At 47.3% G+C, this 23,200-nt stretch overlaps 1 protein-coding gene across 2 annotated transcripts in view; it reads left to right on the top strand.

The window, feature by feature from the left end:
* The window catches only part of fxn (frataxin), a 45,121-nt gene that overhangs the window by 18,606 nt on the left and 3,315 nt on the right, over nucleotides 1–23,200 (top strand). For both annotated transcript variants that reach the window (XM_085909034.1, XM_085909035.1), the window contains 3 exons: nucleotides 7,198–7,289; nucleotides 7,366–7,486; nucleotides 18,069–18,166. In XM_085909034.1, the coding sequence (XP_085765160.1) occupies nucleotides 7,198–7,289; nucleotides 7,366–7,486; nucleotides 18,069–18,166 (311 nt within the window). The remainder of the gene's footprint in view (nucleotides 1–7,197; nucleotides 7,290–7,365; nucleotides 7,487–18,068; nucleotides 18,167–23,200) is intronic.

Raw genomic sequence — 23,200 nt, 5'->3', positions numbered from 1 at the left:
CCACTTGGGGCAGGATCTCATTACCGATCCGGAGAGGGCATTCCACCCTTTTCCGACCGGATTTGGAGGTGCTGACCGTCATCCCGACCGCTTCACACTCGGCTGCGAACCGATCAAGTGAGAGCTGGAGATCACGGACTGAAGAAGCCAACAGCACCACGTCATCTGCAAAAAGCAGTGACTCGATGCTGAGGTCCCCAAACCGGACCCCCTCAACGCCTCGGCTGCGCCTAGAAATTCTGTCCATAAAAATTATGAACAGAATCGGTGACAAAGGGCAGCCTTGGTGGAGTCCAACCCTCACTGGGAACGAATCCGACTTACTGCCGGAAATGCGGACCAAACTCTGGCATCGGTGATACAGGGACCGAACCGCCCTTATCAGTTGGCTCGGCACCCCGTACTCCCGAAGCACCCCCCAGAGAACCTCCCGAGGGACACGGTCGAACGCCTTCTCCAAGTCCACAAAACACATGTGGACTGGTTGGGCGAACTCCCACGCACCCTCGAGGATCCTGCCGAGGGTGTAGAGCTGGTCCACTGTTTCACGGCCAGGACGAAAGCCACACTGCTCCTCTTGAATCCGAGGCTCGACCTCCCGACGGATCCTCCTCTCCAGCACCCCTGAATAGACCTTACCAGGGAGGCTGAGGAGTGTGATTCCCCTGTGATTGGAACACACCCTCCGGTCCCCCTTCTTAAAAAGGGGAACCACCACCCCAGTCTGCCAATCCAGAGGCACCGTCCCCGATGTCCACGCAATGCTGTAGAGGCGTGTCAGCCATGACAGCCCCACAACATCCAGAGCCTTTAAGAACTCCGGGCGGATCTCATCCACCCCCAGAGCCTTGCCACCGAGGAGTTTTTTAACTAACTCAGTGACTTCGACCTCCGAGATTGGAGAGTCCGCCTCAGAGTCCTCAGGCCCTGCTTCCACAATGGAAGGCGTGTCGGTGGAATTGAGGTCTTCGAAGTATTCCCCCCACCGACTCACGACATCCCGAGTCGAGGTCAGCAGCACACCATCTCCACTGTAAACAGTGTTGACCGTGCACTGCTTCCCCCTCCTGAGACGCCGGATGGTGGACCAGAATTTCCTCGAAGCCGTCCGGAAGTCATTCTCCATGGCCTCCCAATCGCGCCCTTCCAGGTCTCACTGTCATTGCCCACGTGAGCGTTGAAGTCACCCAGTAGAACGATAGACTCCCCAGAAGGAGCGCTCTCCAGCACTTCCTCCAGGGACTCTAAGAAGGGTGGGTACTCTGAGGTACCGTTCGGTGCATAGACACAAACAACAGTCAGGACCCTTCCCCCCACCCGAAGGCGGAGGGAGGCTACCCTCTCGCTCACCGGGGTGAACCCCAATGTGTAGGCGCCCAGCTGGGGGGCAATAAGTATGCCCACACCTGCTCGATGCCTCTCACCGTGGGCAACTCCAGAGTGGAAGAGAGTCCAGCCCCTCTCGAGAAGGCTTGTACCAGAGCCCAAACTATGTGTGGAGGCAAGTCCGACTATGTCTAGTTGGAACCTTTCGAGCCTCACACACCAGCTCGGGCAGCTCCTTTCCAGCCAGAGAGGTGACATTCCATGTCCCTAGAGCCAGCCTCTGCAGCCGGGGATCGAACCGCCAAGGTCCCTGCCTTTGGCCGCCGCCCAGCTCACTATGCACCCGACCCCTTTGGCCCCTCCTATAGGTGGTGAGCCCATCGGAAGGGGGACCCATGTCTTCTTTTCGGGCTATGCCCGACCGGACCCCATGAGCGAAGGCCCGGCCACCAGGCGCTCGCCTTCGAGACCCACCTCCAGGCCTGGCTCCAGAGAGGGGCCCCGGTGACCCGCGTCTGGGCGAGGGAAAACTACGTCCATATATTTTATTCATCATAAGGGGTCTTCTGAGCCGTGCTTTGTCTGGCCCCTCACCTAGGACCCTTCTGCCATGGGTGACCCTACCAGTGGCATGAAGCCCCAGACAACATGGCTCCTAGGATCATAGGGGCACGCAAACCCCTCCTCCACGATAAGGTGACGACTCACGGAGGGGACTACATATCTAAAATGTCTAATTATGTCTTTATTGATTTGGTGTGTATTCAAGATTCAAGAAGAATTTATTCGCCATGTTTGAGCGTGCCATACAAGGAATTAGGACTTCGTTACATCACAGTCTCTGTTCAACATTTAGGTGACTAACAACACTCAGGACATGTGAAAATGACAAATGACAATACAATGACCATATTCTCAGTCATCCCCTGGTCTTAAACTCCCATGAGGGCAAGGAAAAACTCAAATCTCCGACTAGGGGAAGTGAGAAACCTTGAGAAGAGACCACAGATGGGAGGGTCCCTCTTCCAGGATGACCAGGCTGCAATAGATGCAGAGAACACTCATAGTGCAAACAGTGTAGACAATCCAAAAGTGTGTGGAGAGCAGGATGTTATTGCACAACAATGACTCTGAGACTCTAAGAGTGGTGTGAGTTCATCAGAGCAACAGCCTGGGGGAAGAAGCTGTCTCTGTGTCTGCTGGTTTTGGCGTACAGAGCTCTTTAACGCCGTCCGGAGGGGAGTAGTTCAAACAGACTAACTTGGGTGAGAAGGGTCTGTAGAGATGTTGCTTGTGCGTTTCCTGGTCCTGGACAGGTACAAGTCTTGGATAGATGGGAGGTTGATTCCAATAAACTTTTCTGCAGTCCTGATTGTCCGTTGCAGTCTGTGCTTGTCTTGTTTGGAGGCCGATCCAAACCAGAGAGTGATGGAGGTGCAGAGGACAGACTGGATGATGGCAGTGTAGAAGGTCTTCTGCAGCTCCCGCGGCAGGTTGAACTTCTTGAGCAGTCTCAGGAAGTACAGCCTCTGCTGGGCCTTCTTCCGGACAGAGTCTATGTGGCCGGTCCATTTCAGGTCCCGTGAGATTGTGGTACCCAGGAACCTGAAGGTGTCTGAGGAGAGTATGGTATTACTGCGGATAGTGAGGGGTGAAAGTGGTGTAGGATCTCGCCTGAAATCTACTGTCATCTCCACGGTCTTGTGCGGGTTCAGCTCCAGGTGATTTTGGCTGCACCAGTGGACCAGCCGCTCCACCTCCTGTCTGTACGCAGTCTCATCACCGTCCCGGATCAGTCCGATGAGAGTCATGTCGTCGGCATACTTCAGGAGCTTCACAGTAGAGTCACCTGAGGAGAAATCGTTGGTGTAGAGAGAGAAGAGCAGTGGGGAGAGGATGCACCCCTGGGGGGCGCCAGTACTGGTGGTCCTGGAACCAGATGTGATGCTCCCCAGCCTCACACGCTGTCTCCTGTTGGTCAGGAAGCTGGTGATCCAATGACAGGTGGAGGCAGGCACCGCGAGCTGGATGAGCTTCTGTTGGAGGATGTCAGGATGGTGTTGAACGCCGATCTGAAATCCACAAACAGGATCCTGGCGTACGTTCCTGTGGTGTCCAGGTGGTGCAGGATGTAGTGCAGTCCCATGTTGACCGCATCATCCACCGACCTGTTTGCCCGGTAGGCGAACTGGAGGGGGTCAAGCAGGGGACCCGTGACATGCTTCAGGTGGTTCAGCACTAACCTCTCGAAAGATTTCATGACCACAGATGTCAGAGCGACAGGTCTGTAGTCATTCAATCCTGTGATGGTGGGCTTCTTGGCCACTGGAACGATGGTGGAGCTTTTGAAGCACAAGGGCACCTCACACAGCTCCAGGGAGCGGTTGAAGATCCGTGCAAAGGTGGGCGCCAGCTGCTCAGCACAGACTTTCAAGCAGGAGGGTGACACGCCGTCTGGGCCCGGTGCCTTCCTGATCTTTTGTCTATGGAACACCTGGCGCACCTCCTCCTCACGGATCTGGAGTGCGGGCACGGCCTCTGCAAGAGAGAAATTAGGTGACAGCGGTGATGGAGGTGTGGACAGAGCGGTTGTGAGGGGAGGGGAGTATGTTGTTTGTGCTGCAGGAGGTCCTGTTGTGTGGGAGGACCGATCAAACTTTCAATAGAACCTGTTCAGCTGGTTAGCAAGCCTTGGGCTCTCCACAGGATGGGGGATTCGTTTCTTGAAGCCCGTGATGCTCTGCAGACCTTTCCACACTGTTGAGGGATCAGGATTGTCAGAAAGGTGTCTCTCCAGGCTCTCCCCGAAACACCTCCTGGCTCTCCTGACCTCTCGGTTCGGTGTGTTTCTGGTCTGCTTGAACAGGTCCCGGTCGCCACTCTTGTAGGCCTCCTCCTTGGCTTTGCGCAGCCTCCTGAGGTTCGGTGTAAACCAAGGTTTATCGTTGTTATACTTGCAGAAGGTCTTAGTCTGCACATACAGGTCCTCACAAAAACAGATGTATGGTGTAACAGCGTCAGTGAGTTCATGCAGGTCTGAGGTCGCAGCTTCAAAAACTCCCCAATCTGTGCAGTCAAAGCAGGCTTGGAGGTCCTGCCTTGACTCCACTGTCCACTTCCTCACAGTCCTCACTACAGGCTTAGAAGTTTTTAGTTTCTGCCTGTAGGCCGGGACCAGATGAACTAGACAGTGGTCCGAGAGTCCTAAAGCTGCATGAGCTACAGAGTGGTATGCATCCTTAATTACGGTGTAGCAGTGGTCCAGTGTCTGTGCCCCTCTGGTGAGACACGTAATGTGCTGTTTGTATCTGGGGAGTTCGTGTGCGAGGTTCGCCCTGTTGAGATCACCCAAAACAATGATTAGTGAATTTGGTAGAAGTTTCTCCATGTCTGTCACCTGGTCGGCCAGCATCTGCGTGGCTTCACTCGCACGCGCGTGTGGTGGGATGTAAACAGCCGCCATGACGATCGAGGAGAACTCCCGTGGTGAATAGAACGGTCGGCAGTTTATGAAGAGTGTTTCTAGTAGAGGGCTGCAAGACTCTTTCAACACCGTGACGTCAGTACACCAACGTTCATTAATGTAGAAACAGAGTCCACCTCCCTTTGATTTTCCGGTGAGCTCCGCGCTGCGATCTGCCCGCATTAGCCGAAACCCAGCTAGCTCCACGGCATGGTGGGGGGTGCGTATGTATAAATATATGCTTAAAATGTTTTTTATCGATGTAATATGTACATATACCATTACTACTTTGCAGCTCGACAAAAAAGGGTACTAAGGAAAGTAGTTATTGCATTACTTTTCTAAAAATGTTCAATTACGTAAAAAAAAAAAGATTTTCGAGTATATGTCAATAGTTGCATAAAATAGAACAGCATAGACGATTGTTTACATCAGCCGGACGCGCACACTGTACACTTTTCCATTGTTTTACGGCAAACCTCTTCTGATAAGAGAAAAAAAAGTTATTGCACAGAGTGTCTGACAGTTCGCTACATGGTTACGTCTTTGTACAGTCCAAGAGCTGCAAAACAAAAAGAAAAAAGTAAAAACATACCAGGTATGCCAAGTTCCTCACTCAAAGTCCCCACATGCCTGCTTGCGTCTCTGGTGCCTTTTCCTTTTCACACAAGTCCTGGGCTCCTGAGAGTTTTTTGCTGATCGGGTGGGGCTCTTAATTACGATTCACCAGTACACATACATGTGTATATAATCAAATATAAACAATCACATCCAACTAACATTCCTGAACAGAGATTTCAACTCTTCGCTATTTTCCGCAATGCCCTCAATCCACAATATTACTAAGCAACCATGACAATTATCGAAAAATGCTCTTCCTTACTTTTACATGTTACACTCAGGCTTGGAATATTGTGGAGTGCAGAGCAAGCCACAAAATATTCTAAGGAACATCCTCTTTACGGCATAAGCCATTTTATATTTATAAGCCATGTAATAGGGTAGTAACAGATATAAGTCGCTCCTCAGTATAAGTTGTCCACCCACCCAAACTAAGAAAAAAAAATGCGACTTATAGTTAGAAAAATACGGTAAATGGTTTCTGGTGAATTTGTATCACATGTGGGTTATGAAAATGCCATAATGAGCATGTGCAACGTGATAAGTCAGCCAAGCGTCTTGTGCGTGTTACTGGAATTCGTTACAATGTCAGATTGTGAAAATGCTTCATACCCAAATCTCTAAATTTTGCTAAATTGTATAGCTTAAAGATGCAAATTAATGTCCAATGTACATATAAAGTGATTAAACAGAAATTCAAAGAAATTGACAAACACATAAGTGTGGAACATATTACCGTAATTTTCGGACTATTAGTCGCTCCGGAGTACAAGTCGCACCACCCATAAAATGCACAATAACGTGAAAAAAAAATATATAAGTCGCGCCGGAGTATAAGTCGCACTTTTGGGGCAAATTTATTTGTCAAAATCTAACACCAAAAACAGACACGAACCAGCAACAACAGGCTAAACGATACGATATGCTAACGTGACATACAGAAACGAGAGGCTGAGAACGGGCCTAACGTAACATTCAGAGTTATTCAAATGATTATTACATAAATAACACATTTATCAAACCATCTGTGTCACTCCAAATTGTAAAATACATCGATCATCGATCGTGTAAACAATGCCGCGTACGCGCGCCGTCGGACTCGTGATTTGCACGTCTGGCGTGATGTGTGCTCGCATGCTGTCCATCACACGCAGAGCTTGCATCCTAAATTGCATTGCTGCCCCTACTGCTTTTTTTTTTTTTTTTTTTTTTTTTTTTTACATCACCACACTAAATTCTCTTCACCAGACCTGTGCTTTTTAAAAACTCAAAAAAACAGCGCTTTCCCCTCCCAGTTGTTGCGTCACGGCCAATGGTGAAATTTAAATCACCCTCGTTCGGTTTAGTTTGAAAATAACTATTTCTTTTTCAGTTTTTTTTTGTTTTGTTTATTTGTTTCATGAACTTGAATATTGTGCTTTAAAGTGTGAATTGCTTTATTCATTTTTTCAGTGTATTAAAAATAATGTGAGGTGATCAACTGTACTAGTAAGTAATGTGTTGATGATCAAGTAAATTTTTTTGAAAAAAAAACACGTCGCTCCTGAGTATAAGTCGCCCCCCCCACCCAAACTATGAAAAAAAACGCGACTTATAGTCCGAAAATTTCGGTAAATACCAGGGTGTGGTACCCATCCTTGATTGCAAGGCATTTTTGTATTTCTACAGTATATTCATAATGTGATTGTTTTTACATGAAAAAGAAAAATGCTGTCATATGCGTTCCTAAACCGAAAACATCGATCAACTGAATATATTCTGAATATATAATATATTTTCTATCACAGTGGTTTGCGGTAACAGTTGACATTGAAAGGTGTAGGAGAATTATCCATCTGTCACCTTCAAGACTGGAAGACCACCACTCTAATGACAAAAGGTAACCACAAAACAAGATGTACAATATATTCTGTAACATTTCTGTTGTTAAAATAGTTTTTGATTCTGTTTCCCAGTGAGTTGTCAGAGGCAGCCTATGAGAAGCTGGCTGATGAGACGCTAAATGCGCTGGCTGATTACTTTGAAGACTTAATGGATGAACCTTTCACTGGACCAGAGTATGACGTTGTGCTCTCTGTAAGTCAGTCTGATATTCAAATTGACGCTGACTATTTTTTCAGAGTAAGTTCATGTACAGCGGACATGGGAAAAGCACAACACACTGATGTACAGTAAAACCTCTACTCACAAATTTAATTCTGATCGGATTCGTAGGTCAAAAGGTTCGTAAGTAGAAGTGTTTTTTTTCTCTTTTCCCCATAAGAATTAATGTAAAATGTAAAATGATGTTTAAGTGCTTTACCTTGAAAGACGTGACAACTTGCTATCGTAGGCACTTTAGATATAGGGGCAGTGGGAGTGGAAGGGTGGAGTGGGAGAATCATGTCCCTAATTTCAACATTTGCTACTCCTTCTTCTGATTACCCTTGCCGCTTTTTGCTCTAGCCTTCTTAGGAGACATGATTGAGTACAAAACCTACGGATTAACTTGTCATTATGCTAACGCACACTGAGACAAACACAAGAAGTGATCAAGTGAAGGGTAGAGACAATTACGCATGCCACCTGACACTGACAGAGTCGCTCACAAGTTTGGATGTCAAATTCGGCAAGTGGAAGTTGAGACAAAAAAATCTTGAGGCACCTGTTTGTATCTTGAAATGTAGGGGAGGGAGTGTTGTGAGCTACAGCCTGCCAAATTTCAACGTTTTAGGCAAAAGGGTCATGGCTGCCTTCCTTTGAACACTTATAACTCAGGAACTACTGGATCAATGTTTACAAAACAGGTATCATCTTCAGATACTTGATGATTGCCTGTTTAAATGTCAGTTGAGTTGTAGCATCTGTGACTAAACCCTAACTGTGGCAGGGTTTTACTTTCTGGATATGTCATTCTCATGTCTGCGTAACGACTAACATAAAAACTGGAGGCTTTGGGGCAAAGTGAATAACACAACCATCTTCAGTGCAAAAAATGGATTCTTGTTTACTTTTTATCCAGACCAATGTAATGGATTCATTGGAGGGACACCACTATTGTGGAATTTATCAGACCTATATAAAGCTTTATGTTAAACCGGAACTTTAAAGATGCAATGTAATCATTGCGAACATATCACATACCAGAACACATTGGCCTAATTCACAGTTAGGTGGGTCCCAAAAAATTAACATGTTGATGACATGTCCCTTCTTTATTTTTATTAACCTGTGCGCATTGCAGAGATGAGAATTTTCCATGGATCTGCGGATTTCTGTTTTTTTCTGTCGAAAGTATCATTTTCGTGAATCGTGTAAATCCGTTGAGAAATTAATTTTTTTTATACCATATTTTTCAGACTGTAAGTAATGGTTTTTGTCATAGTTTGGGTGGGGGGGGCGACTTATACTCAGGAGTGATTTATATTTGAAATATTCACAAATTAAAAAATCCGATGTAGAAAAACCGCGATAAACGAACCGCGATGTAGCAAGGGATTACTGTAATCTGAACTGCATACGCGGCGGTGTTTTACATAAAGGACAAAGGATTCGATCACGAGATTTAATGACTTGGAGTGACAGAGATTGGTTGATAAAATAGTTTATATTGATATGGGCCTGTGGAATACTTTGAAGTGCAACCGCCGTAAGCGGCGCGCACCCGGCATTGTTGACCTAAAGAACGATCAATGGATTTAATGATTTGGAGTGACACAGATGGTTTGATATTATTGCTTATATAATAGTTATTTGATATACAATTTATATAATAATAATAATTAACGAGAATTTGCAATTTCTGGAGAAATTGCGTGTGAAGGCGAAATGGTTGAATAACTTTTTGGGGAATACTGCGGAATGATTTTTAATCTTCCGGTTCAAAGATATCACTTCCGGGTTTAGCTGAGGTCACTTCCGGTTTATTTGGGTCACTTCCGGTTCAATTTAGGCCACTTCCGGTTTAGCTGAAGTCACTTCCGGTTTTACCAGGGGTCACTTCCGGTTTGCCTGAGGTCACTTCCGGTCTATTTGGGGTCACTTTCAGTTTGCCTGAGGTCACTTCCGGTTCATTTGGGGTCACTTCCGGTTTATTGGGGGTCACTTCCGGGTTACCTGGGGTCACTTCCGGTCCAATTGGGGCTCATTGGGGTCACTTTAGGGTCAATCCTAGATGGCCGCTACACTGGAAGTGTGGGTCAAGGGTTGAATTGTGGAAGCATAGTGGAAGTGGGGGTGAATATGGGAAGCATAAGGTGAATAAAGTTGGAATGGGTTGAATCGGTTGAAAAATGTGGAATTTAGAGGTGAAAAACGGAATTTTAGAGAATTTGGTGGAATTTTTGAGAATTTGGTGGAATTTCTAATTTGAAAATGTGGAATTTATGGTAAGTGGGAATTTGAGGAATAGGGAGGAAGAATATGAAGAGTTGAAAGCTGGAATGGGTTGAATGGGTTGAAAAATGTGGAAACTAGAGGTGAAAAAGGGAATTTGGGGGAATTTGGTGGAATTTCAAAATTGAAAATGCAGAATTTTTGGGAAGTTGGGGAATGTTGAGAATCTTTCCCAATGTGATGTGAATGTGCTGAATGATGTGAATTTCAAACTGGAATGACGTGAATGTGAAATGTTGAATGTGCCATTGAGAATAAATGGGGAAAAATTTGTCGGAAATTTGGGAATTTTGCGGAATCTGAGAATTTGCGGAATAAGAAAAATGGAAGCGCTCATCTCGTGAATATTTGGATTGCGTGAAAAGTAGAATGGAGTGAATGGGTTGAATTGTGTGGAAGAAGGACAGAAATCGAGGAGAATAAAATAGAAGAAGAGGAAGAAGAGTAAAGTAAAAGGAGTAGAATAACATAAGTGTGAAGGCCTTCGCCTTCACACAATAATAGTAATAAAGTGAAAGGAGTAGAATAACATAAGTGTGAAGGCCTTCACCTTCACACAATAAAGGACAAGAATAACAATAGTGTGAAGGTCTTCACCTTCACACTAATAATAGGACAGGAATAACAATAGTGTGAAGGTCTTCACCTTCATACTAATAAAGTAAAAAGAGTAGAATAACAAAAGTGTGAAGGCCTTCGCTTTCACACAATAATAGATCAGTTTTATGTAGCGCTTTTCTAAACAGTCAAAGCCGCTTTACATAGAAAATTCGCACACACCACACACACACACACACACACACACACACACACACACACACACACACGCGCACACAAAGAGTTAGGAGTTATATGCAGAGTTGAAGAGGTGGGTCTTGAGATGGTGTTTGAAGGAGTGCAGGGAGTCAGCATTACGAATGGTCAGGTGGAGAGAGTTCCAGTGGGGGCAGCAACGGCAAAGGCTCTATCTCCAATGGTCCGGTATTTTGTCGAGGTAACGGGGGTGAGCAAGTCGGCGTCAGCAGAGCGGAATTGGCGGGTGGGGCCAAGGTTGTTTAGGGCCTTATAGGTGGTGACAAGGATCTTGAAATGTATGCGCTGTTTTATGGGGAGCCAGTGAAGATGACGGAGGACAGGGGTGATGTGCTGTCTGCTCGGTGAGCAGTCGGGCAGCAGATTTTTGAACATATTGCAGTGTGTGAAGGACACTTGAGGGGAGGCCGTACAGGATGCTGTTGCAGTAATCCAGTGTGGAGGTAATAATTGCATGAACTAATGTCTCTGCTGCAGGGGTGGAAAGAAAGGGACGTAGGTGCAATGTTTCGTAGATGGAAAAAGGATGTTTTGGTGACGTGGTTGATATGTGATTTGAAGGAGTGTGGGATCCATATGAAGTCCAAGATTTCTGACTAGAGGAGAGGGAGTGACAGAGTGACCGTCAATGCAGAGTGTGAAGTTGTGGTAGGTGGGGAGGCTGGATTTAGGACAGAAGATGATGAATTCCGTTTTGTTACTGTTTAGTTTGAGAAAGTTTTGGATCATCCAGTCTTTAATGTTTGCGATGCAGCGAGTGAGTGTGGAGAGAATGGCAGGGGAAATGGTTTTGGTGGAGATGTAGAGTTGAATATCATCAGCGTAACAGTGGAAATTGAAACCATGGCGGCGGATGATGTGACCAATGAGAAGCATGTACAGAGTGAAAAGAATGGGGCCCAGAACTGATCCTTGAGGGACTCCGTGTGCAACAGGGGTGGTGTGGGATTTGTCTTGGTCAATGGTGATGTAGTGAACTCTGTAAGACAGGTAAGATTTGAACCAGGAGAGATTGGTGGTGCCGATGGATTCTAGGCGGTTGAGAATAATGGAATGGTTTACTGTATCAAAGGCAGCACTGAGGTCAAGGAGGAGAAGGATTGTGAGAGAACCAGAGTCAGAGGAAAGCAGGAGTTCGTGAGTGACTTTAAGTAATAATAATAATACATTTTATTTGTAAGGCGCCTTTCAAGGCACTCAAGGACGCCGTTTCAGTGCTGTGGTCTGTACGGAAACCAGATTGGAGTGGTTCATACAGGTTATTCGAAAAGAGGTGGGTCTTGAGTTGAGATGGTACGGCTCTTCCCAGTAGTTTTGATAGAAATGTGAGATTAGAGATGGGTCTGTAGTTGTTGGGGTCCTCTAGGTCAAGGCTGGGTTTTTTGAGGAGAGGAGTGATGGCTGCAAGCTTAAGAGGTGAGGGGACTGTGCCAGAGTTGAGGGAGGAATTGATGAAGTCTATGATGAGTAGGGCAATGGGGGTGAGGCAGTCTTTAACTGAGATGGCATGGGGTTCAGGGGGAGTTAGAGAATTTCATGGTGGAGAGTATTTGGGAGAGGTCAGCAGAAGTTATAGGGGAAAAGGTTGATGGCTGGGGGACGGATGATGAAAAAAATGTGGGTTCAGGTAGTGGGGTACTCGAGGGAAAGGATACGAGCTGCTGGTAGATGTTTTCTATTTTTGAGTTGAAAAATGATAAGAGTGTCTCATTTCTCTGGGGTGAATGATGATGAAGTATTGTCAAGGGGTTTGAGGAGTTTGTTTATGGTCGAAAACAGGGAACGTGGGGCTGAAGAACCAGAGTGGATGATACCAGAGTAGTAAGATGAGCGGTCTTTATTAAGGGCTGATTTGTAGTGATGCATAAGGTCTTTGTAGGCGAGGGCATGGACTGTGACACCGACAGGTGACTGTTTTGGTTTTCAGAGGAGCCACTGTGTTGAAGGAGGAAGACATAATGTCCCGGGGGGTGAGGGTGGAAAGGGTTTTTGATATGCAGGTGGAGAGAGTGTCGAAGCAGATGGACTTAAGGTTGCGAAAGATGATTGTGCGGTTTTGTTTTGGATCGAGGGTGGGGGTGTCAATGTAAAAAAAGATGGCTAGGTGGTCAGATATGGTGAGGTCAAAGCTAAAAATGTTATGGATATGGAGGCCAGTGCTGCAAACGAGGTCTATGGTGTGTCCATGCTTGTGGGTAGGGAAGGTAATGTGTTGAGTGAAGCCGGAGCAGTTGAGGAAATCCAGGAAGAATGTTTACAGTCAGTGGAATCAATGTGCAGGTTAAAATCACCAAGAAGCAGGTGGGTTGATGAAACAGAGAAAAGTGCAGTGATGAATTCTGAGAGGTCAGATGGGAAAGATGGGTTTTGTTTGGGGGGACGGTAAGTAATAACAGTAATGAGGGGTTTAGGTTCTGGAAGTTTAAAAGCCCGATGTTCAAATAATGGGGCAGAGGGGAGGGACGGGGCGCGGAGTTTGAGGTTTTGATTAAAAATGCCAGCGATGCCACCTCCTCTGCCCTCAATGCGTGGGCTGTCCAAGTAAGAGTATGCTGAAGGGGTGGTTTGATTTAGTGAGAAATAGTCCAGGGGTTTTCTCTGTGTTTCATTTTAGCAGAGCAGATCAAGTTTGTTGTCTTTGATGAATTTGTTGAGGATAAGGCTTTTATTGTTGAGGGAACGCGTGTTGAAAAGGGCGGTTTTCAGAGGCTCTTGTTTTAAAGCCGTTGGGGGGTGGTTGGGATTGTCAGGACGTTAAAAAGGTTCGCAGAGGACGAGTTCTGATGACATGGGTTGGTGTGATGATGTAAGGATGAAGTGTGGAAGCTGTTGTGTGAGCTGCAGTCAGTCCAAATTGTTGGAATACAGTTTTCAGTAATTGAAGTGTAAATGAATTTCCGGCGAGATCCGCGGTGGATGTAGAAGGGCAAGGTCTCGGAATGCGCTAACCCACTCCCCGGAAGGAGGAAGCAAGGGAACGAGTCAGCGAAGCACGGCGGGCGTGCAGTGGAATACCATGACGGACGTGGAGAAGTGGCGGATCCTGGAGTTGAACGTAGGCGTTAGCCGAAGCCAGATGATGAGACGCGCGAGCAACAACGTCGTCCTTGATGGCGGCGCGCCGGGCAAAGCCCTGGGGGCAGGAAGCCGCGGCAGCGCCGGCCGGCGATGCAGGGCCGCCAAGGAGCCCACCACGTCCAGGTCGCGTTGATAGCTCCCACGCCAAGCCTCACGGCACCAACAAGTCCAGCCAGCACACAGCAGACACAGATCACGCCAAGGTTTTTTCGTTAAATGGGCCTGTGGAATAATATGAAGTGCAACCGTCGTCAGCGGCGCATACCCGGCATTGTTGACATAAAGGACAATCGATGGATTTAATGATCTGTAATGACACAGATTGAGAAAGGTATTATTTATCCATCCATCAATCCATCCATCTTCTTCCGCTTATCCGGGGTCGGGTCGCGGGGGCAGCAGCTTTAGGAGGGACTCCCAGACTTCCCTCTCCCCAGCCACTTCATCCAGATCATCCCAGGGAATCCCAAGGCGTCTCTCCAGCGCATCCTGGGTCATCCATGGGGTCTCCTACCGGTGGGACATGCCTGGAACACCTCCCCAGTGAAGTGTCTAGGAGGCATCTTGATGAGATGCCCAAGCCACCTCATCTGGCTCCTCTCAACGTGGAGGAGCAGCAGCTCTACTCTGAGGCCCTCCCAGATGACCATCTCTAAAGGAGAGCCCGGACACCCTGCAGAGGAAACTCATTACGGCCGATTGTATCCTGGATCTCGTTCTTTCGGTCACGACCCATAGCTTGTGACCATAGGTGAGGGTAGGAGCAGAGATTGACCAGTAAAATGAGAGCTTTGCCTTTTGGCTCAGCTCTCTCTTCACCACGACAGACCGGTACAGAGTCCGCATTACTGCCGACGCCGCACCAATCCGCCTGTCGATCTCGCGCTCCATCCTGCCCTCACTCTTGAGCAAGACCCCAAGATACTTCAACTTCTCCACTTGGGGCAGGATCTCATCCCCGATCCGGAGAGGGCACTCCACCCTTTTCCGATCGAGGACCATGGACTCGGATTTGAAGGTGCTGACCCTCATCCCGACCGCTTCACACTCGGCTGCGAACCGCTCCAGTGAGACCTGGAGATCACGGCGTGAAGAGGCCAACAGCATCACGTCGTCTGTAAAAAGCAGAGACGCAATGCTGATGTCCCCAAACCAGACAACCTCAACGCCTCGCTGCGCCTAGAAATTCTGTTGATAAAAGTTACGAATAGAATCGGCGGCAAAGGGCAGCCTTGACGGAGTCCAACCCTCACTGCTAATGAATGCGACTTATTGCCAGAAATGCGGACCAAACTCTGACATTGGTGATACAGGGACCGAACCGCCCTTATCAGTTGGCTCGGCACCCCTTACTCCCGAAGCACCCTCCACTGAACTGACACGGTTGAACGTCTTCAAGTCCACAAAACACATGTGGACTGGTTGAGCGAACTCCCATGCCCCCTCGAGGATCCTGCCGAGGCTGTAGAGCTGTTCCACGGCCAGGACGCAAGCCACACCTCCTGAATCTGAGGTTCGATCGCCCGACGAACCCTCCTCTCCAGCACCCCTGAATAGACCTTACCAGGGAGGCTGAGGACTGTGATTCCTCTGTAGTTGGAACACACCCTCCGGCCCCCCTTCTTAAAGAAGGGAACCACCACCCCAGTCTTCCAATCCAGATGTACCATCCCCGATGTCCACGCGATGTTGCAGAGGCGTGTCAACCAGGACAGCCCCACAACATCCAGAACCTTTAAAAACTCCGGGCGGATCTCATCCACCCCTGGGGCCTTGCCCCCGAGGAGTTTTTTTTTTAACTACCTCAGTGACTTTGACCCCAGAGATTGGAGAGGCCACCTCAGAGTCTCCAGGCATTGTTTCCACAATAGGTGTGTCGGTGGAATTGAGGAGGTCCTCGAAGTATTCTCCCCACCGACTCACGACGTCTCGAGTCGAGGTCAGCAGCCCACCATCTCCACTATAACAGTCTTCACAGTGCACTGCTTCTCCCTCCTAAGACGCCGGATGGTGGACCAGAATCTCCTCAAAACCGTCCAGAAGTCATTCTCCATGGCCTCGCCAAACTCCTCCCACGCCCGGGTTTTTGCCTCAGTAACCGTCGAAGCCGCGTCCCGCTTGGCCATCCGGTACCTGTCAGCTGCCTCCAGAGTCCCACAGGCCAAAACGGCCCAATAGGACTCCTTCTTCAGTTTGACGCATCCCTTACCGCCGGTGTTTACCAGCTGGTTCGGGGATTGCCGCCACGACAGGCACCAACCACCTTACGGCCACAGCTCCGGTCGGCTGCCTCATCAATGGAGGCATGGAACATGGTCCACTCGGACTCATTGTGCTAGACGTTCCCAGCAGACCCTCACAGTGCAATTGGGTCTGCCAGGTCGGACCGGCATCTTCCCCCACCATCGGAGCCAACCCACCACTAGGTGGTGATCAGTTGTCAGCTCCGCTCCTCTCTTCACCCAAGTGTCCAAAACATGCGGCCGCAAATCCGATGACACGACTACAAAGTCGATCATCGAACTGCGGCCGAGGGTGTCCTGGTGCCAAGTGCACACATGGACACCCTCATGTTTCAACATGGTGTTCATTCTAGGAAACCCGTGTTGAGCACAGAAGTCCAACAATAGAACATCGCTCGGGTTCAGATTACTCCCAGTCACGCCCTTTCATGTCACTGTCATTGCCCACATGAGCATTGAAGTCACCCAGTAGAACGATGGAGTCCCCAGAAGGAGCGCTCTCCAGCACTTCCTCCAGGGACTCTAAGAAGGGTGGGTACTCTGAGCTGCCGTTCGGTGCATAGACACAAACAACAGTCAGGACCCGTACCCCCACCCGAAGGCGGAGGGCGGCTACCCTCTCATTCACCGCGGTGAACCCCAATGTGTAGGCACCCAGCTGGGGGGCAATAAGTATGCCCACACCTGCTCGATGCCTCTCACCGTGGGCAACTCCAGAGTGGAAGAGGGTCCAGCCCCTCTCGAGAGGGCTTTTACCAGAGCCCAAACTATATGTAGAGGAGAGTCCGACTATTTCTAGTCGGAACTTTTCTGCCTCATACTCCAGCTCGGGCTCCTTTCCAGCCAGAGAGGTGACATTCCATGTCCCAAGAGCCAGCTTCTGCAGCCGGGGATCGGACTGCGAAGCTGGCCTTTGGCCGTCGCTCGGCTCGCTTTGCACACAATCCCTTTGGCCCCTCCTACAGGTGGTGAGCCCATGGAAAGGGGGACCCACGTTTTCTGTTCGGGCTGTGCCCGGCCGGGCCCCATGGGCGAAGGCCCGCCCACCAGGCGCTGGCCTTCGAGCTCCACCTCCAGGCTTGGCTCCAGAGGGGGGCCCCAGTGACTCGTGTCCGGGCGAGGGAAAACTAGGTACATATATTTTATTCATCATAAGGGGTCTTCTGACCCGTGCTTTGTCTGGCACCTCACCCAGGACCCTTTTGCCATCAGTGACCCTACCAGGGGCATGAAGCCCCAGACAATATGGCTTCTAAAATCATAGAGGCACGCAAACCCCCCCCCACCACGAAAAGGTGACGACTCACGGAGTTTTGCAAACAATACTTCTAAAAACAATTCGAGAAAAAAATCTGATAAAAATCAAATGTCGAGATAAAGCAAATAATAACCGACTGCACATTGTTTTTAGAAGTTTTCTTTTCAGAAATAATCTGTGTTTGAACTAGAGTCCCATATCTGTAAAGCAGACCAACCACAATCTTAAATGTCACCGTGATGTTTTATTTCAGCTATTCATATAGTGTGACGTCTTCAAAGGTTTTTGGGAGCCGATGTGAACACCGATTGGATGTTTTGCTTACACTGGCTTTGAAGGTGTGGTAGATAAATACAACAAAATAAAATGTTTTGACCGGCATATAAAGCAAGTTATTGTCGTACCAAAGGAAAAGAAACGCATGTGTGTCGCAAAAAACGTTTCCTGAACATAGTTGTAAAATGAGGAATAGAAAGAACACACACCACGGTCCTAACACCCCCTTCAATTCTTAGTTCCATGGTGGAATTCTGTATGCGAACACCTATGCAACCTTACTCGCAGCGTCCTCATAACATCATGGCAACAACATAACAGAAGTAATGTTATGTTATGTTCACATCACAAGGTATTGGAGAGAATCCGGCCCATCTTTCAAAACAAAAGAGCATTCAGACTCGGATAAATAAAATGGAAATAATGCAAGTTATACTTTGGCGTGCGGCCCGGGACCAAATGATCGACGGGCCGGTACCTGTCCGTGGCCTGGGGTTTGGAGACCACTGTATTAGAGTTTCCTCTGAAAAAAACCTTTAGTGAGGGCAAATGCTATTTCGCAGCACTTTAAGGCACATTTTGGAGAAACGTTGAAAGTGTTAACATTCTTCTGCAGAGCGGTGTGCTGACAGTCCAGTTGGGTGGTCACCATGGAACCTACGTGATCAACAAGCAAACGTCAAACAGACAGATTTGGTTGGCTTCTCCAACAAGGTGAGACCAGATGGTACTTTGATACTATAAACCAGGGGTGTCAAAATAATTTTTTTCGCAGGCTGCTTTGTAGTCATAGCTTCTTTCAGAGGGCCATTATGACTGTCAACCCAAATAAATGTATGAGCACCTCATATTATATACAATAAAAGCTACAAAACAAACTGACAAATAACTTTTTTTCACATCAGATGAGTAAAAACTGGTCAAATATTTTTTAAAAAGATATTAAAAGTGAAGACAGTTTGCAATTCTAGTAATGACACAAATTGCACAATTTGTCTTAGCGGGCTACATAAAATGATGTGGCGGGCCGTTTCTGGCCCCCAGGCCTTGAGTTTGAAAGCAGTGCTATAAACTGACCATCCACATAAATAGGCCAACCTGCACAGTGTAATGTAGTATGCATAATAAAAGAATTATATCACAAGTTGTTTGTATTTACACCATCAGAAAGGTTTTCATATAGATGTTTTACGCTTGTGGAGTGCACCATGGTACCGCACTGAGTAAGGACGTCTGCATCACAGTTCAGTGGTGCAGCGAGAGAGAGAAACGTGTGTCTTTTGTGGGGGATTTGCTGCACTACATGAAAAGAGATTTTATTTGCACGTTTCCTCGTCCTGGACAGGTACAAGTCTTGGATAGATGGGAGGTTGGTCCCAATGATCTTTTCCGCAGTTCTTATAGTCCGTTGCAGTCTGTGCTTGTCTTGTTTGGTGGCCAATCCAAACCAGTGATGGAGGTGCAGAGGATAGACTGCATGATGGCAGTGTAGAAGGTCTTCAGCAGCTCTCGCGGCAGGTTGAACTTCTTGAGCTGTCTCAGGAAGTACAGCCTTCCAGACAGAGTCTGTGTCCGGTCCATTTCAGGTCCCGAGAGATTTTGGATCCCAGGAACTTGATGTCTGTGGAGGGAATAGCATTACTGAGGATGGTGAGGGGTGGAAGTGGCGAAGGGTCTCTCCTGAAGTCCACTGTCATCTCCACGGTCTTGAGCGGGTTCAGCTCCAGGTGGTTTTAGCTGCACTAATGGACTAGCTGCTCCACCTCCTGTCTGTACGCAGTCTCGTCACTGTCCCAGATCAGACCGATGACTTTCGTGCCATAATTTCTCAATTTGGAAGTTTTATTCATTTTATTATTTTTTTTATTTGGAAAAAAATCCGTGATGTACTGAAGCCGCGATAAATGAACCGCAATGTAGCGAGTGATTACTATACTGGATTTTGGAAGATCAGAGAACAATACGTTACAGTCATCAAGGTGTGACATGACAAACGCATCTATAATAATTTCCGCATCACTAGTTGAAATAATCGGACGAATCTTAGCAATATTACGTAGGTGAAAAGAAAGCAGTTCTAGTTATGCTCTTAATGTGTTTTTCAAAGAAGAGTGTTTGGTCAAATATAACACAGAGGTTGGGTACGGTATCACTTTCAGTGATAGTACATTTAACCATATTTACAGTGGTTTCATTAAACAGGTGATGATGATCAGGTCCAATTAGCAACATCTGGGTTTCTGTGTTAAGATGTAGGAAATTGGGATACATCCATTGTTAAATCTCAGCAAAACATGCCTCAAGATTACAACAATCCCGCGGATTTGTCATTGCTAATGGCATATATAATTGGGTGTCATCCGCATAACAATGAAAACGGATATTATATTTATGTACAATATCCCTTAGCGGAATAATATAAATACTAAACAGTATAGGTCCAAGTACCGATCTTCGCGGGACACCACACGTAAAATTAATGAGCTCAGAGGTCGTGTTGCCATGGACCACACTGTCCTCTGAGAGATAAGAACTAAACCAACAAAGTGCTGGCCCTGAAATACCAACACAGGTTATAAGGCGGTCTAGTAATGTTGTGATCTACAGTGTCAAAAGCAGCACTAAGATAGAGTAATAATAGTATCGATGAGGTGTTTTAGTCCATAGCTAAGAGGAGATCATTGGTTATGTAAGCAAGAGCTGGTAGTGGTTAGCTCTAAAAGAAGACTGAAACGGCTCAAATCGATTGTTAGCGACCATGTAATCATTAAGCCGCTGCGCTACAGCTTTTTCAAGAATATTTGCAGTGAACGAGAAATTTGAAACCATCTTATAATTACTGAGACGGTCCGGTTCAAGGTCTGGTTGCTTGAGTTGTAGTTTGTTAGAGTGGTGCTGACTCTAACTTATTTGCAAGAACCACACGGGAGACAGTATGCCTTTTGAAAACTTCCAAGTGGAGAAATCATTCGTCACTGTGCATACAACGATGTTCGAATGAAGTCTGACTTAGGCCTCTTCCAAGAGCATATTTATTTAGAGAAGCATAGTGGACAGGGTGGGGGTGAACCCCTGGCCTCTGATCAAATCAGAGCAGGGGGTGTTTTACAATGTTGTGTAAACAGAACAACTTTGATTGCTTCTTCTGCAGCTGGTCAATCAGTTCAAAGGATCTTAGCACTTTGTTCTACTACTTTGTTAAGACAGGACAAGTTTGGTTATTATTACAGGTTATATTCCAACATAATCATAGGATCAAACTAATTTATCAACCCTAACATATCCCTCCAGTTTATCATATGATTGTCACCCCGATTAACAAACACAAGCAAGAAAATATAATGAAGATAGAAAAATAAAATACAGAAGCGGTACATCTTTGTACCCATCACTTGCAAGGGAATTTTGATGGTCAAATCAACAAGTTTCTGTAAAACACATCAAACAAATCATCACATTCGATATGCCTGAGATTTGCACTTCAACTACGGTAGAAGACACAGATCTTGATACAGCTGACTTCAAATATGAGATAACAAGTCGTAAATGAGCACAACAATCACAGGAGTCACAAGTTCCAACAGCAGTTGCCACCAGGCGGCAGAGAATAGCCATGTAAAGAAATCCCATTGATGTGGAATTTTGTCCTCCGACGTGGCCTGCTGTAAATTCTTCGTGAGTTCATGGCGTCAAAGTCAAAGTCTGCTTTATTGTCAATTCCTTCACATGTTAAGACACACAGAGATCGAAATTACGTTCCCCACCGTCCCACGGTGACCAGACACATCACACAACACATACAAGCAAATAACACAAAAAGTAAAGACAATAGATAAGAGCGACGAATAAGTAATAAGCAAATAAACTAAATAAATAAACAATAAATAAATAAATAAATAAATAAGTAGACAAATAAGAGGAGCAAAATGGAGCAAGCATGCATACGGCATATAGCGCAAAAATACAGGACGTTATGCAGCCGAGGGAGGAGGAGGGAGAGAGTTCAGGCCTGAGCAACAGGCCTGCGCCGACATCCAGAAGAGTTTTGTGCCGTCACGAAATGTTGGAATTTATAATTCCCTGTAAAAGTGATGTTTCTGCCACATTTTATGACTTGACTTTTCACTTGCTTGAACAAAGTAATGACTTGCTTTTTGGGTGACTTGACTCAATGTATTTTTTTCACTGTAACTTGTTTGAAACTTGACTTCATCCACTCTCTGGTGGGCACACAGATTTATTGTGCCTTTTGCCATCCAAAAAAAGAGCATTTAATTTTCCTGCCTATTACTATGTGGAGTAATAGACGACCCAAGATACATACAGTAGTGGTACCTCTACTTAAGAACTTAATTGTTTCCGTGATCACGTTTGTAAGTAAAAACGTTTGTAAGTAGAGCAAGGTTTCCCATAGGAATCAAAAGTCACAGCTATTGCCCTATTACTCTCTGCAAAACACACAGACAACAAATATAATAATTTTATTTTTGCTTTTTCACTCCGTGAGTCGTCACCTTATCGTGGTGGAGGGGTTTGCGTGCCCCTATGATCCTAGGAGCCATGTTGTCTGGGGCTTCATGCCCCTGGTAGGGGCACCCATGGCAGAAGGGTCCTAGGTGAGGGGCCAGACAAAGCACGGCTCAGAAGACCCCTGATGATGAATACAATAAATGGATGTCGTTTTCCCTCGCCCGGACACGGGTCACCGGGGCCCCTCTCTGGAGCCAGGCCTGGAGGTGGGGCTCGAAGGCGAGCGCCTGGTGGCCGGGCCTTCTAATGGGGTCCGGTCAGGCATAGCCCGAAAAGAAAACGTGGGTCCCCCTTTCCATGGGCTCACCACCTGTAGGAGGGGCCAAAGGGATTGTGTGCAAAGCGAGCCGAGCGACGGCCAAAGGCCAGCTTCGCAGTCCGATCCCCGGCTGCAGAAGCTGGCTCTTGGGACATGGAATGTCACCTCTCTGGCTGGAAAGGAGCCCGAGCTGGAGTATGAGGCAGAAAAGTTCCGACTAGAAATAGTCGGACTCTCCTCTACATATAGTTTGGGCTCTGGTAAAAGCCCTCTCGAGAGGGGCTGGACCCTCTTCCACTCTGGAGTTGCCCACGGTGAGAGGCATCGAGCAGGTGTGGGCATACTTATTGCCCCCCAGCTGGGCGCCTACACATTGGGGTTCACCGCGGTGAATGAGAGGGTAGCCGCCCTCCGCCTTCGGGTGGGGGTACGGGTCCTGACTGTTGTTTGTGTCTATGCACCGAACGGCAGCTCAGAGTACCCACCCTTCTTAGAGTCCCTGGAGGAAGTGCTGGAGAGCGCTCCTTCTGGGGACTCCATCGTTCTACTGGGTGACTTCAATGCTCATGTGGGCAATGACAGTGACATGAAAGGGCGTGACTGGGAGTAATCTGAACCCGAGCGATGTTCTATTGTTGGACTTCTGTGCTCAACACGGGTTTCCTAGAATGAACACCATGTTGAAACATGAGGGTGTCCATGTGTGCACTTGGCACCAGGACACCCTCGGCCGCAGTTCGATGATCGACTTTGTAGTCGTGTCATCGGATTTGCGGCCGCATGTTTTGGACACTTGGGTGAAGAGAGGAGCGGAGCTGACAACTGATCACCACCTGGTGGTGGGTTGGCTCCGATGGTGGGGGAAGATGCCGGTCCGACCTGGCAGACCCAATTGCACTGTGAGGGTCTGCTGGGAACGTCTAGCACAATGAGTCCGAGTGGACCATGTTCCATGCCTC

This window comes from Syngnathus leptorhynchus, chromosome 4 (genome assembly GCF_054491065.1).
Source record: "Syngnathus leptorhynchus isolate UIUO chromosome 4, UIUO_Slep, whole genome shotgun sequence".
In the NCBI taxonomy this organism is placed as follows: Eukaryota; Metazoa; Chordata; class Actinopteri; order Syngnathiformes; family Syngnathidae; genus Syngnathus; species Syngnathus leptorhynchus.
Note: the sequence above shows the minus strand (reverse complement) of the source record. Positions and strands in the feature narration are given on the sequence as shown.